The 14,759-nt window shown below is 40.2% G+C and overlaps 1 protein-coding gene across 1 annotated transcript; it reads right to left on the bottom strand.

Moving 5' to 3' along the window:
• Window positions 1-2,314: 2,314 nt before the first annotated feature.
• LOC140229823 (uncharacterized) lies at window positions 2,315-3,748 on the bottom strand. Its single transcript, XM_072310052.1, has 2 exons — window positions 3,286-3,748; window positions 2,315-2,802 (listed from the first exon to the last, which is right to left on the bottom strand). Exons 1-2 carry the CDS (start codon window positions 3,704-3,706, stop codon window positions 2,414-2,416), a joined length of 810 nt encoding a protein of 269 aa, XP_072166153.1. The 5' UTR covers window positions 3,707-3,748; the 3' UTR covers window positions 2,315-2,413.
• Window positions 3,749-14,759: the final 11,011 nt, after the last annotated feature.

Genomic DNA, 14,759 nt, shown 5'->3' with positions numbered 1-14,759 from the left:
GCCAATTATCCTCGCCCGCCCAATCGCACGAAAACGCGTCTACTGCATCCGTATTAGGACACCAATATTTAGAATTAAACTTTGGTAATTTGAAATTAGAATCATCTGCGAACCTGTCAACAGTATGCGGCCCCCACACCTCATCCAAAAATTTAAAGAATTCAACAGAAACTCCCCAGTCATCGAAATCAATCATTTCTTTCCGACTAAGTGCATCTGCACAACGGTTCTCCTCTCTGGGAACCCAGTGAACCTGTAAAGTGAACCTACTTTTTCTGCAAAAATTAAAAATGTCCAAGCTAAGCTCGTGCAATTCTGCAATCATGCTACCCTTCTCCACGATAGAGACTACACCTCTATTGTCTGTAATTATTTTCGCAACCTTACTTCGCAAGTAGGGTGCAAATGATTTCAACGCCAAACTTAGCGCCATAAGTTCTCTCCAAGTGGAGCTTTTCGACATTTCTACTTTAGTCCAGTTTCTTGCCATTTTCATGCCAGCACACTCACCAATCCAGGCTCCACAGTCTGACTTACTGGCATCAGAGTATACAATGGTCTGTGGAATAAAATACTCAAACAGCATGCGTTCATTAAGGATGACAAGATTTTCCTTCCAGAAAAATAACTCGGCAATCAAGTTATTGTCACTGTCTATATTGTACTCTTTATCCCAATGATCTCTGCGAATGATTTCACAATGCATAAATCTAGTTTTTAACTGAGTTAAACCACCCGCTACTGGGTAAAGAGAATTGATCTTTCCAGCGATAGCCGCTATTTTTCTTGCTGAAACATTTGGCAAACGTGTCTGAAAAGTGTCCAAACATGACTCCAGGTCCTTCATCCTCCTCTTGGTAATCTTTAGACAACCAATACTGCTATCCCATGTTAACCCAAGCCAATCCAAACATGGGACTGGGATCCACTGCGATTTCTCGACATTAGGTACCAAACCTGCTTTTAATATGTCATCTTTCACTGTATCAAACGAAGCAGCACGACCCCAACCATCATCTAGATACAAAACAATGAATATCCCTTTACTTCGCCAATGGTTAACAATCGGTTTGAGGCATTTTGTAAAGACGTACGGAGCTGTGGACAAGCCAAACGGCAATACTTGAAAAGTATAATATCTAGGACCATTACCAAAATCCCAACTAAATCCTAAAAAGCGAGTATGGTCCTGAAAAATATCAAAATGATGATAACCTGACTTAAGGTCAAATGAAAAGATAAAATCTCCCTTTTTAAAATAAGTAAGTGCTATATTCCAATCCTCAAATTTAACTTTGTCCTTCCACAATATTTATTAACTAAACGTAAATCAAGAATCAGTCTCTTTTTTTCCAGAGCTTTGAATTGACACTGAAAGGGGGTTAACAACATGAGGTGCAACAAAAGACTCAACAATTAGTTTTTTCTTTAATAAATCAAGAACAGCTTCATTGACAAATTCAGGGTGAGACAAGGCAGATTTACTGTTTCTTGATTCTAGTCGGGGAGGAGTCTGCAATAACGGTAACATATAACCGTGTTCAATGGTATCTAACACAAATTGAGATGCACCAATGTCTTTCCAAAATTGTATTGACGCCTTTAGTCTTCCTTTGACTATCGGTTCTGAGCTACCTTGCTCATATTCAAAGTAATTGTTTAAGTAAATTTCTTCTTCGTACCGTTCACTTTCAGCAAAAGCGATACTGCTAGCTCCGCTAGGGCAGTTAAAGTCTGTCTCCGAAATATCTCGAGAAGTACCGGAAGCTGTTTCCAACTCATCTTTCAGGGAAGACTGGATTAACTTGGCGCCATCGTCATGCAGCGTGTCATACCGAACGCCTGTACGTGGTAAAATCACAAGAGAACTCAGCTCGGAAGTACTAGCTCACGAGTTGGTTATACCCGCTTCCAACAAGAAGTAGACTACATTATCCATTCATCATTGATGACAACATTCTTAATTATTCCTCTGACCTCTCTCATACACTATCATCTCATTGTTCTTCATCGCAATCATGTTGAGAACACAGTTATCCCGTAGCTTACGGTCTAGTTGAATACGCGAGTCTTGCTCGATATCGTCACAGCCGCATTAACAGGGCGGACTTGGCTGTTTGATTTTCCACTCCATTTTCACTTCTAATATCTAAGGTGTTACCCCAAGGAAGTCTATGTCAGTTCCCTTGATTCATTAATTATTGAATGTTATTTTCAGTCAGATCAACATTCCACTATATGTGAATTTCTAGGTTTTAAGTGTGCATTCAAGGGCTCCTTTTTCCACGAGATAACTCATGCTTGGTATCTGAGAGGAGAACGGCTAACACGAGATAACTCGTGCATCGTAGTCAACGGATTAAACGATCGAACTAATCTACCTTGCTCATTTTGTTCCATAGAAGCAGGACCATTAGCGTTGCTGCGCAATGTTATCCCTGATCGGGGGACCTTGGTTACCGGCCCCTGGACACCCCCTTCTCCAGTGCCCTTGCTTTCCGCACGCGAAGCAGAAATCTGTCGACTTTGGCCCACTGCTGGCCCCTCGCCAACCAAGGCTGGAGTTACCGGTACCCCCATAGGCGTATCTACTTTTTCCGCTAAAGCCGCGAAAAAAATGACCAGAAGAAGGACTTGCAGTCCTATACCCATCACTCTTCGGAGGTTTGCCCTTGGCGGCTGGGATGTTCCGAGACGATTTGCGTTTTCTCGCCGCCCTTGCCTGTGCCTGCCTGATACGTTTTTCATCCTCAGAATCGCTTGCAAGGTCATCGCTCAGATATTCGTCAACTGCTGACCACCCTATAAAATGACATAGTGCTACTTGCATAACAATTAAATAATTAGTAGAGAATCACATATTCAAGAATTCACCGAAGCTGACAGACTGAAACTTATTTACATAATAGCAGCAGCCTGCTCAATGTAATGCATATTTCTGTCACGATACAATTGCAGGTTGTATATATATATAATATGTCATGGAATTTCCATAACGAGTGTGCAGCCCTTATCGCCATGGCCTTACGGCGTACCCAGTAGGGGAGGGGGGCATTTGCCCCCCCCCCCCCCTCCCCCACACAATTTTTTTTTTTTTCATACTGCATTTCCATACGTAATCATACAATTTTTTTCAATTTTTCACAGTGTGCAACAATCACTCAATTTCACTTCTAAAAGTACATACATTCTAGCCCAGGCGCTCCGCGCCCTCGCTTTCCTCATTATCACACCAACGATTAGAACCTCTCCCAAGAATGTTTATAATTCTTTTAAAACACTAACCTGCATCAGATTTATCAGCAAGCCTGAATAACTTCTTTCTTTTCCTGATGTCGGCTATGCCCTCTTTCAACTTGGAAAGGGCAGCAACGTGCTTGCCTTCCTCCAGTAAGGCCACGCCCTTCTCTAGCTTTTCCTGCAAACTAGAGTTGAATTCGAATTGAACTCTGTTGCCCTTGAAACGAAATGACAATTCCGACGCCCTTTTTAGTTGTTGAAGTTCCGTGGAAGCGGCAGAGAGCTTTTTCTCGCTTTCCTCTTTCACTTGGGCGATAGAAGAGTCAAAATACTCCTTAAAGGAACCGAAGGCCTCTTTAATGGCGTTGCTCACAAATGACGGGGTCAGTGTTGCGGGTTGAAAAACTGTGGGGACTTCAGAACCCAGGGTGTGGTCTTGCTCTCTGCTGAATTCCTGATCCGACATTTTGATTTCGGAGAGCAGAGTCACATTGCCGCTAGTGCACGATAATAATAGAAGCGAGAAGGAATAAGACGTCCGTTCTGCTGCGTGTCGAACTAGGTCAGTGAGCTCCACAGCTCTCTCCTCCTGCGAAAGCTTCGAACCCGGCACCTGTCAACATTCTTATGCTAATAGGTTAGCTCAGCTAACAATTGAAAATATATTTATTTCAGGCTAGAGAGGCGCATCAATTTTGAACTTTGTGTTTGAAATGCTATTGTCATCTTAAAGACGACTTATAATGTCGCTCAAATCGACTGGAGCAAGCCCTCTTCAAGATGCATGCTCGGATCTACAAAGACTTTCTGGTCTAGTGCTCCGACATACCCAACAAAGAGACGGGACGAAAAGCATCGGTGTCTGTTTTCTCTGTTCTGTCCTCACCCTTTCCTCTATTCTTCTATCATCCCTCCTCTTCCATGATGTCCCCGCCTATCATATAGGCTAACACTAGAGGCGCCCTGCCCCCGGGAAAGGCCGACACTTCACCGGCGTCGGCGGGCGGGTCCTCTACCTGCTTGCCGACGGGAACGGCGTAACCCTGCATGTCGGTGCAGGAGTACTTTAGGCAGGCGATATCTTTTCTTAAAACGTGTCCCCTTTCTTTCTCTGTAAATATCTCATTTGTAAATATATATATATATATCTATCTATATATATATATATTATTATCATTATTATTATTATTATTATTATTATTATTATTATTATTAGATTGTGTAAATAATTAGAAGTAGTGTAGGTTTTTATAATTGAATTTAAGTGTATATTTAAATTGAATATATTTTTTTTGGAGTAAATTGCCCACACAGCACACCCGGAAGAGAGCTCCACAAAACTAAAAGAACAACAACAACATCGGTGGTACACAGGATGTGGTTGCTTTAATAGTCGACGCTTTCTATTGTCGGGATGGGGATGATGATGTAGGCGACGCTTTCTATTGTCAGGATGGGGATGAAGAAGGTTCTTTTATAACGTGAAACGTTCAGCGTGGCAAACTTAATCTCCTGAAAGTAGATAGCGGGAGTCCATTCAAAAAGAAACTGCCGCGTGCTTTTGACGTGATTATACATAATACGAAAAAGCTACTCTTGTTGTGATGACTACACGTTGGCACAGCGGTATTCACTCTGTTGCTGATCACTTGATGATGTGACAATTAACCTACATGTTGCATAATATTTTAAATGGGCCATTGGAAGTTTGACAGAAATTTGTATACATTGCTAACCATTCTCCTTTCGTCCGTGTATGAATTCGTCAACATAGAATAGATTGAAGATTTGGCGCCTAATATATTTGAACCGAATTTTGGAATATGCTTCAGGTTTTCTTCCTGCAGATGTTAATCCCACTGTGTCGATCAAATTATAAGACAGTTAATCTTTCTGAAGCAGTGGACACACAAAATTGTCACGTCAGTGATCATCCTAAGAATGATGTGTAAAGCAGACGAAGTTTAACCTTGCCTTTGGTTTTGTTTTGTTTTACCGCTGAAGTTGCAACATGCGAACACAAGGTTTTACCGTAAAACGAGGAATAATTGCGTGCATGATAATTTCGCAAATTTCCCGAGAACCAAGAGATTAGCATGCAAGTGGAAGTTCTTGCCTACACTATATATGCATTGAATGCCAGCGACAATAAGCATAATAATTATGCCACGGATACTTTAATAATATTAAGAATCGCAAATCTTCAGTATTGCAGGGATGAACCATAAAAATCAAGCATAATCATGACTGTTTTATGCCAAATAACATTGTTTTCGTTTCTTTCGTTTTTTGTTTTTGTTTTTGTTTGGGTGTCTTTTTGGTTTTCCTCTTTTTTCTTTTTTTTTTTCTTTTTTTTTTGGGGGGGGGGGGAGGGGGGGGGGGCGAGGGCGCCGTGGCACGGTGGATATTTAAGCTTCACGACTCCCAGTCGAAGGACGCGAGTTTGGGGGGGGGGGGGAATTTTGCTACAATATCATTAGTCTTGCATGAATGCGGTTAGGATGGCTACCTCCTCTCTCTTTGTAACATTCATCTTTCATCTTCACAACAAATTTCAAGACATCATTATGTATGTGTCATGTAACTAGTTAGTAGGGATATTCATTTCACTTTGAAATACTGCGATATTAATTGACATAATCAGACAATGATTTTTTTCTTTAGTATGAAAGGAATGGCTCATCGTGAATCCAAAACTCAAAGAGAAGTGCGATTTGAAATGGCTGAGATATAGGTGACCGCCTTTTACAAGGATCGCTATATGTTTCACTTTGTTTCTGGATATCTCTACCATTTCAGAACCGATCTTCACCAAATGAAATTTGATTTCCTGTCAGAATTGTATGCTCTTTGATATTTCTTTCTTTTCAAAGTACGTTGTATCTGTAAAAAGGCTAATAGCTGAATCCTCATCTCAACCAATACTATTTCATGCTTAACACCTTGAATATGCTTCTCTGCCCCTCGAAAAAAAAATGCGGACAGTTTATCAACATGTAGCACATTGATTTGATGAATCTGCAATACTAAGGCTGTACTTTTTTACATGTTTAGATTAGTTTCTTTTTGATAGCAGCGGAATAGTGTGCAATGAAAGCCGACTTATGGATGTTATCATAATAAGTTATCGAGTCTTATACGATACACTGTTACCTGTGATTTTTAATCATAATTTTGCGATTTTCGTCTTACGTTAACATTCAGTATATATATTATGTATCAAAATGGACATGCGCCATTTTAGATATTAAATAGAGTTATTCTTGACTTTAGATATTAAATAGAGTTATTCTTGACAAGGGTTTGTTACTTTAAACATACACAAAGTGCTTTTTTTTTCAGTACCATGCATTCTATCAAATGTCTAGTAAGTTTACAACTAAGAATTAGTATGCTTAGAATCGCACCATGTGCCCATTGTTATGCAAGAGCCAAATTTCCCTCTTTTTTGTACGCGGTGGACACCTCAGTGTCTATATAGAATATGAGAATGATAGTTATTTCAGGCTAGAGGGGCGCATCAATTTTGAACTTTGTGTTTGAAAGGCTATTGTCATCTTAAAGACGACTAATGATGTCGCTCAAATCGATTGGAGCAAGCCCTCTTATGATTCATGCTCGGATCTATGAAGACTTTATGGTCTAGACATTCCCAGTAGTACAAAGAGACGGGACGAAAAGCATCGGTGGTACACAGGATGTGGTTGCTTAGGCGACGCTTTCTATTGTCGGGATGGGGATGAAGAAGGTTCTTTTATTATGTGAAACGTTAAGCGCGTGGCCATCTTAATCTCCTGAAAGTACCTAGTATAATATAGGAGTCCATTCAAAAAGAAACTGCCGCGAACCATTGAATTGTATATCCGAGAAGCTTACAACCTGTTTCTTTTCTCGGACGAAACGCTATAGCAGTCCTGCTTAGCGACGGCGTTCACGCTCCATCTCACGCACTACCCATGAGAAGGAATAGCGATACCACGCATGATACATGAAAACATGTTTAAAAGGCGAGAAAACTAATGAAGTTTAAAGTTGACTTCTCCTTCCTCTTTCAATGAAAACAGAATAATTGAATAGATCTATTGAAGCGGATTGTCACTGCTGGGAACGATCGCCATAGCATCGTTAGTCTTGCGAGCGAATCGAAATCCTACTATTTTTATTTTTGCCTGATATTGTAGTAACCCTTTAAAGGACTCGCAAATTCGACGTTTCAAACAGTATAGTAAAACAATGAAATGCATTTCAAACACATTCGGATGCGTTGGGTGTTAGCATATATAGCATCCATCTGCATTTTATTTTCCGTCCATATTGCACACAGAAATGCAAGCAAACATTATACTGTGAATGCGCTGTAAAGCATCGTATCATTATTAAAAGTGTATTCATTCTTCTTTTATTTTCAGCCTGCTTGAAGTAGTAGTCAACCCATGTGAGCAGTTAGGCAGCCTATGTATAAAGATAGTCGTTACTCAATATTCGTATGATTTGTTACTGTGTGGTTACGATTATGAACGTTGGTTATGAGTCCGAAACACTCGTTCATATTAAACTACATGTATAAAGGTCAAAGCTGTTTCGATAGTACAGCTTGGTACGAGTTCAAAACGCAATCGAAATCATCAGAATGCTATCATAGGCGGAAATTATAGCTGTGGAAAGCTTGTATGAAATACAGGTCAATAAAGATTGCCATATCCAATCTCCGTAAAAAGTTTTGATTCATGCCATCTTCTGAGCATTTTGAGATATTTTGCTTGTGCTTTGATTATGTTACGATTTAGGTTTGAACTATGAAAACTGAAAGGTGTGGTTACCTCAACGATGTCCCAGTTCCATTAACCATGGTGGTTAAAGGGAATTCATGACTTTATAAGACTAATCCTTGCTAAATTGAAGATCACTTCTTTAAACCATCACTTATGTCTTGTAAATAGATACGTCTGTAATCATAACCAAAATGCCTTTTTTTTGGGGGGGGGGGAGGGGGAGACGAAAATCATCAAACGTTTATAAGCGTCATCTGACAAATTTACAATTTACAATGCGAATGTATGATTGCACCATTTGCATGTTACTACAGCTGTAAGCTATCTTTACGTTGAAGTTAACTTCCCTCCTTGAGAAAAAGAAAAAAAAAAAGTCGGGTTTTCGCTATTGATAGAGGTACTTATTAGGAAACGGTATAAAAACAATTGTCTACTATACATCAAGAGATAACCTATACAAACATGAAACACACACATATTCTGTTCGTTATATGCATGGATCTGTTTATTTGTTTGTTTGGTCATTATTTTAATGGCATTGATCTTGTTTTTTTTTTTTTTAGTGGCATCGGTCTTGGTCAGGGGAAAGATAACCAAAAAAAAAAAAAAAAAAATGTATCACTCTGTTATCAGATCAGGATGATTGCGAGAAGGGTGTACATGTATTCCCCCCTTTTTTATACAGGCAAACAATAAAAGCTGTGTATGCTATTATAAAAGCCTGGAGGCAAAAGGCAATTTCAACGTTCAACTTATAGTAACCATATTATAGGACATAAAGTAAGTTAGCGTCTCACTGACTGTGGTTCTTTTGTTTTGGCAAAACATGAACACAAAGGGGTCTGATTTTTTTTTTTTTTTTTTGTACATAGTACTTGTAGCAGACATTTATGCCGATTATCCAACATCATTTTCTCAAATAGGCCTACTTCTAAAAGTGCTCAGATGACGAGATTTCACAAAGAGAACACGAGTTAAAAATGGGTATCAGTTATTGTTCCGATTTCTCTCCCTGCCGGCAATAACTTATTCAATAAGTCTTTGGACTGGGAAAAGTACACAATAGATTCATTTGGCGAATCAGCGAATGAATAAGTACACGAATTGTCTTTGCGAAAGGAAATTAACCTTGTATATCTCCAAAGATAAACTTTGAACAGCCCGTCACATAGTAGGGAACAGCTGATTATTATCATTATTTGAATGAATTATCTATTGATGAAACCAATAACCTTTGTAAATGTACACACGGAGAGTTGTCGTAAGTTCGCTATTTTGTGTTTTAGCTGTTACAAAATATCTCACATTATATATATATATATATATATATATATATATATATATATATATATATTATATATATATATATACATACATATGGTAATTTGTGTCTACACTTTTCAAACGCCATTGTGCGTCATGCCAATCACCACTTCATGAAATGTGGTGCTGTACATCGCCGATCAGAGTCTTGCTCAGCTCATCAGTATTGCGCAATTCTAAAGCCCTCGCCGCCGAAAGCACCATGCCTTTTGTCTTCAATGGGGTCAAGAGCAATGCTCATTAGCATCTTATGCTCTACAACGGAAGCGGAGTCTCGATCGGGCCAGCCTTTTGTCAAGGCCCTCTCGCTGTATGGTGAAGAAAGCCCAAATGCAGCTGAGTGGAGTGGGGTTGTGAGTTGGGGTATCCCTCTTGTCAACTAGCTAAGAAATCATGTAAGCCATTTAGTGTAAAATTTGTATGAATTTTACATACTAATTTTGGTGCAAACACCACACATCACGGACAGCTTTTTAGTGTAACTGATTAGGCCTATGATAACACAAGCAGTTGTATGGGCATAGTATTCGCGCTGTTACGTCACTGATAGGCAATCACGGGACGGATACCATTTGGTCTATCAACAAACATCAATTAGAAAAGCTATCTTTTTTATTCTCTGATTAGATAGAATGATGTGGAATCGGGTTCTTTAGTGTGATCACTGTAAAGTAAGGTTATATGCCTAGCTAAGACTTGACTAATTTCAAAGAGCGCGTACCCTATTATCTATGTGATCCCCAAAATTCATAAAGAAAGGGGGAATGGAGTAGGGGATATAATAGGCTTTACCAAACATGCCAAATGGAGCAGCATCGCGCTGTCGACGATGCTTTTAACACATGTCCGAAATCATTAATTTGCTTCAAAATATGCAGCTGAGAGTGATCAATTTCACTAACATAAAACTAAAAAAATAACGAGCTGTTACCAAGATTATTGGGCATTGGCAGGTTAATGTGCGATGCGTTGTAATGTGCTGGATTGTAGGCAAGAGTAAATATGTTAATTTTTCTTAATTGAACAACTTCATGTACATTAAAGTGTAGAGAGTTATATATGCCTACGCATGATCATCTTGATCTCAGTGGCTTCAAAATATGATTTAGAAGACATCCCAATGCAGCTGTAACAAATCTGTTATTCCAAAAATTACACGTAAGGTTCGTCATTCAAAAAGGCGAATTATCTATTCATGCCGAAAAATAAACGTATGGCTCATCCTCCATGATTTAGAAAATGAAATAAAGTCTCATCCACAGTTACAAAATAAGGAGATGTAGTTGAAAATAAAACAAAATGACCGGATTTCACAGCACACTCACCCGAAAGAGGAATACGTATCACACACGAAACCGCTTTCATCAATACTGGAGCATTGTACTATACATGGTGAATGTATGCTTTGCGTGAATCCAGTTTCCGAACACAAAAGCTATACTCTTGATAGCTTAGTCAGGGGAGCACAATTGACTGAAAAAAAAAAAAATCATATCAATGAGATACTTCAACAGACTAAATAGAGAAATCACAGGCCTGCTTCTTAAAGAGTTAGTATTGATATTATACGCTCGATTTATTTAGTGCACCACTGTGAATCGAGCGTAAAATACAGTTTTGGTTATTGCTGAAAGCAAAACAGAAGAACACTTCGAATCGCAGCGTTTATGATTATATCATTATGCTTTACTTTAATGTAGCTGTAGATACATGCATAGTACTTCCCGTGTCCGAGGCACTCGGATAGAGGTCATGAACTTCATGTCCAGTTTTATCATTTTAGTATGTCAGTGTAGTTCATTCTTTTATGCTAGATTTCATCAGCCCCCCCCCCCCCCCATGCTGAGTCTGATATATCAATACCCGCATTCACATGTGCATGCTCCAAAACTCGAGTTTTTCTTTTCCCCAACTTCTCAGACAAAAGAGCGTACACGCGAGGATTGTACACTTTTTGGTTCAGACGCTCCAGCCACTATCGGAAACTTGAGGGGTTTTTTGCAACCGTTCACACGTACAGAAAATAACCCGCTAATTGCCAATCGATAAATCGATGAAACTATTGTTCTTGTGCCGCACAGTGGTGTGGAGAGCACGCTGTTGTTAATGATGGGAATAAAAGAACTCAAGTTTCAAAACCCGACCGTTCAAATACTGCCGGGGCAAATACCGCGCTCATTCAGAAATATCAGCAAGATTTCTGAGGTTATGCATCGCTCTGCTGGTTCGCACTAATTTTCTGTTTGTTTGTGTGTGTGTGTGTGTGTGTGTGCGTGTGTCCACATGTGCAAAAGACTGGAGTTTGCTAAAGGGTAACAAAAATTGAGTTATGTAACATGCTAATTTGTGTACGTGTGAACCCCCTATTACAGGTATGTTGTAAGACGTTGTTGGACTTTCCTACAAAAGAGGTTTTCTTCTAGCCTGCTCGCTTGCTGTGTTCTATCATTTATTTTGCAGTAACGTGTCTGTTTGTATTGCTGGTATGCCATACGGAATATTGTACCAGGAATCCACCTTCCTGGGACCGTTTCATGAAACTTTTTGTCTGTGATTTACACTGACAATTGTTAAAAGCTACTGAATTCCTTGCGTCTGATTGGCTGATAGCAAATTTGTCGGTGAAAACATCCGACGAACTCGTTGATGAAACGCCCCCCCCCCGGTTGATCTACTTCGCGATTCGTTTGCTTTGTACGCCCTTGAACGGGTGGCGGTTTTTCCTCTCTCTCTCTCTCTCTCTCTCTCTCTCTCATATCATGATGATGATAGTCGTGTGTTGAATGTTATAGGATATGACTAAAACTGATCAGAATAGCAATGGTGATGACAATTACTACTGCTGCATAAGTGACAGCTAACTGAACAGATGTTTCCTTGTTCTGATTTCACCTCTCCCTCATTTCTCACTCTTGTTTGCCCCCTCCCATGAATGATAAAAACAACAACAACAACAACAACAACAACAACAACAACAACAAACAACAACAACAGACTTAACCGCACAACAAGTCAGATAAATGCGTGCTGGCAACCAATAGACCTACATGTTATCTTTTAGGTTGAAACTAACTTAATGGCCACGACAAATCATATCAGAGAAAATAATGGCAGAAGAAAAAAAAAACTGACAACCTTTCTAGTGTAAATTTCTGCGAAAAACAGGTGGCAAACGAAAAAAAAATGCGCGCACTGTAACTATTTCAGGTTATAAGCAGTCTGTAAACCGACCGAACATAATTCTATTAAAATGTCGCCTTGTCTTGGCTTATTTAAGAGTAAAAAAAAAACAACACTAAAACAAAACAAAGGGGTTATTCGTCGCTTCATACTTACAATCGAATCACGTGTCAAAAAATAATGATAATATAAAAAAGGTACCGAATGCCGAAGAAAATATCGCTTTCCTAGATGCCGCTGCAACAAGCTGATGTTTATAGTGTAAGAGCTATACCTACCCAATTACACAACAGTAGGCCTACATAATATCATGGCAACATACATTTGAAACTTCTTTCGATCACACACTCATAAAATCTGCGTACCACTGCGTGTGGAAATTAGAATGAACATCACGGACATATCAACTGAGAAGTTCCTCTAGATACTTCTTCCCGACTTTTTTGGCGATCGGCATACCTGGGTTCTAGGAACAGTACCCCCTGGAAAACCACCCTCCGGATAACTACCACCCGGATAATTACCCCCCAGGACAATTCCCCCCTAGGGCAACTACCCCCCCGACAACTACCCTCCAAGGGCAATTACCCTCCAGGGTAATTACCCCCTAGGACAACTACCCCCCGGACAACTACCCTCCAAGGGCAATCACCCCCCAGGGCAATTCCCCCTTAGGAAAACTACCCCCTGGATAACTACCCCTCGGATAACTACCCCTGGATAACTACCCCCTCGGATAACTACCCCCTGGATAACTACCACCCGGATAACTACCCCCTGGATAACTACCACCCGGATAACTACCCCCTGGATAACTACCCCCCGGAGAACTACCCCCTGGATAACTATCCCCCGGAGAACTACCCCCTGGGTAACTACCCCCCGGAGAACTACCCCCTGGGTAACTACCCCCAGGATAACTCCCCCCGGATAACTACCCCCGGATAACTACCCCCTGGATAACTACCCCCCGGAGAACTACCCCCTGGATAACTACCCCCGGAGAACTACCCCCTGGGTAACTACCCCCCGGAGAACTACCCCCTGGGTAACTACCCCCAGGATAACTACCCCCGGATAACTACCCCCGGATAACTACCCCCCGGATAACTACCCCCCGGATAATTACCCCCCGGATAATTACCCCCCGGATAATCACCCCCGGGTAATTACCCTCCGGATAACTACCCCCCCCCCCGATAATTACCACCAGGATAATTATCCCCAGGTTAATTACCCCCTCCTCCGATAACTAGACCCCAGATAACTTCCACCCGATAACTACACCCTCCGATAACTTCCCGAGGATGATTACCCCGGATAAGCAAGCCTACAACTCCCCCTCCCCTATAACTATCAAGACGAAAATTACCCCAGGACAGTGCACCACCCCAATTACCCCCTGGGTAACTACCTCCCGGGTCATTGCCCCCCCCCCCCCATCTTACCTTTAATAAAAAGAATATCATTACTACAGGAAACGAAGTTCTTTGTATTATTTGCCAGGAATCACGGAGATGCCATACTGATACATCATTTTATGAAAACAACATCTTAAAGATTTACGATTTGTATCGTTTGCACTTAGGACAATTTATGTAAAAGCTTAATTTCTCCCTCTGTATTTTGACTCTATGTTCATAAAAAACGAAGCTGTCCCTTCATATCCTACCCGGTAATCCAGTAAATGTCAATGCCTTTAACCAAACTATTTTCGCTAAATCTGTATTTTCTTTTACTGTTCCGAAATTTCGGATTTCTCTTGATAGTATAGTATAAAAGAAGTTTTAAGTTTGAATGCCTTTACCATTGAACTAAAGACATTTTGAAGAAATGTTACACTTCAGAATGAGTTAAACTTTTTGCAATATTTTTTTAACCACAATTATTGTCTATCGTTTACCACAACTCCATGTAACACTTCTTTATTTTGAGGAGCTTATATCTCATGCCTCACGTGCCCTGGTTTTGACCCATCATCTTCCTCTTCCCTCTCGCTTTTCTCTGTCCACTGTGAAGGTAGTCTATTCCTGTCATTCATAGCTCACCTTTCCTCTTTCTCTCATTACAAGGGATTTATCTCGTGTGTGTTCATGTGCAGTGCACTCCCGTTAAAACGAAATGCTCAGGACCGGAAGTTTTTTTTTTTTTTTTTTTTTTCGTTTTAACGAAATTTCGTTGTAACCGAACAAATATAATATGCAATGTATAACGAAAAGAAGGAAACCACGCATAAAAAAAAAA

The sequence above is a fragment of the Diadema setosum genome, chromosome 6, assembly GCF_964275005.1.
Source record: "Diadema setosum chromosome 6, eeDiaSeto1, whole genome shotgun sequence".
Classification (NCBI taxonomy): Eukaryota; Metazoa; Echinodermata; class Echinoidea; order Diadematoida; family Diadematidae; genus Diadema; species Diadema setosum.
This window is presented reverse-complemented; position numbering and strand designations above follow the sequence as displayed.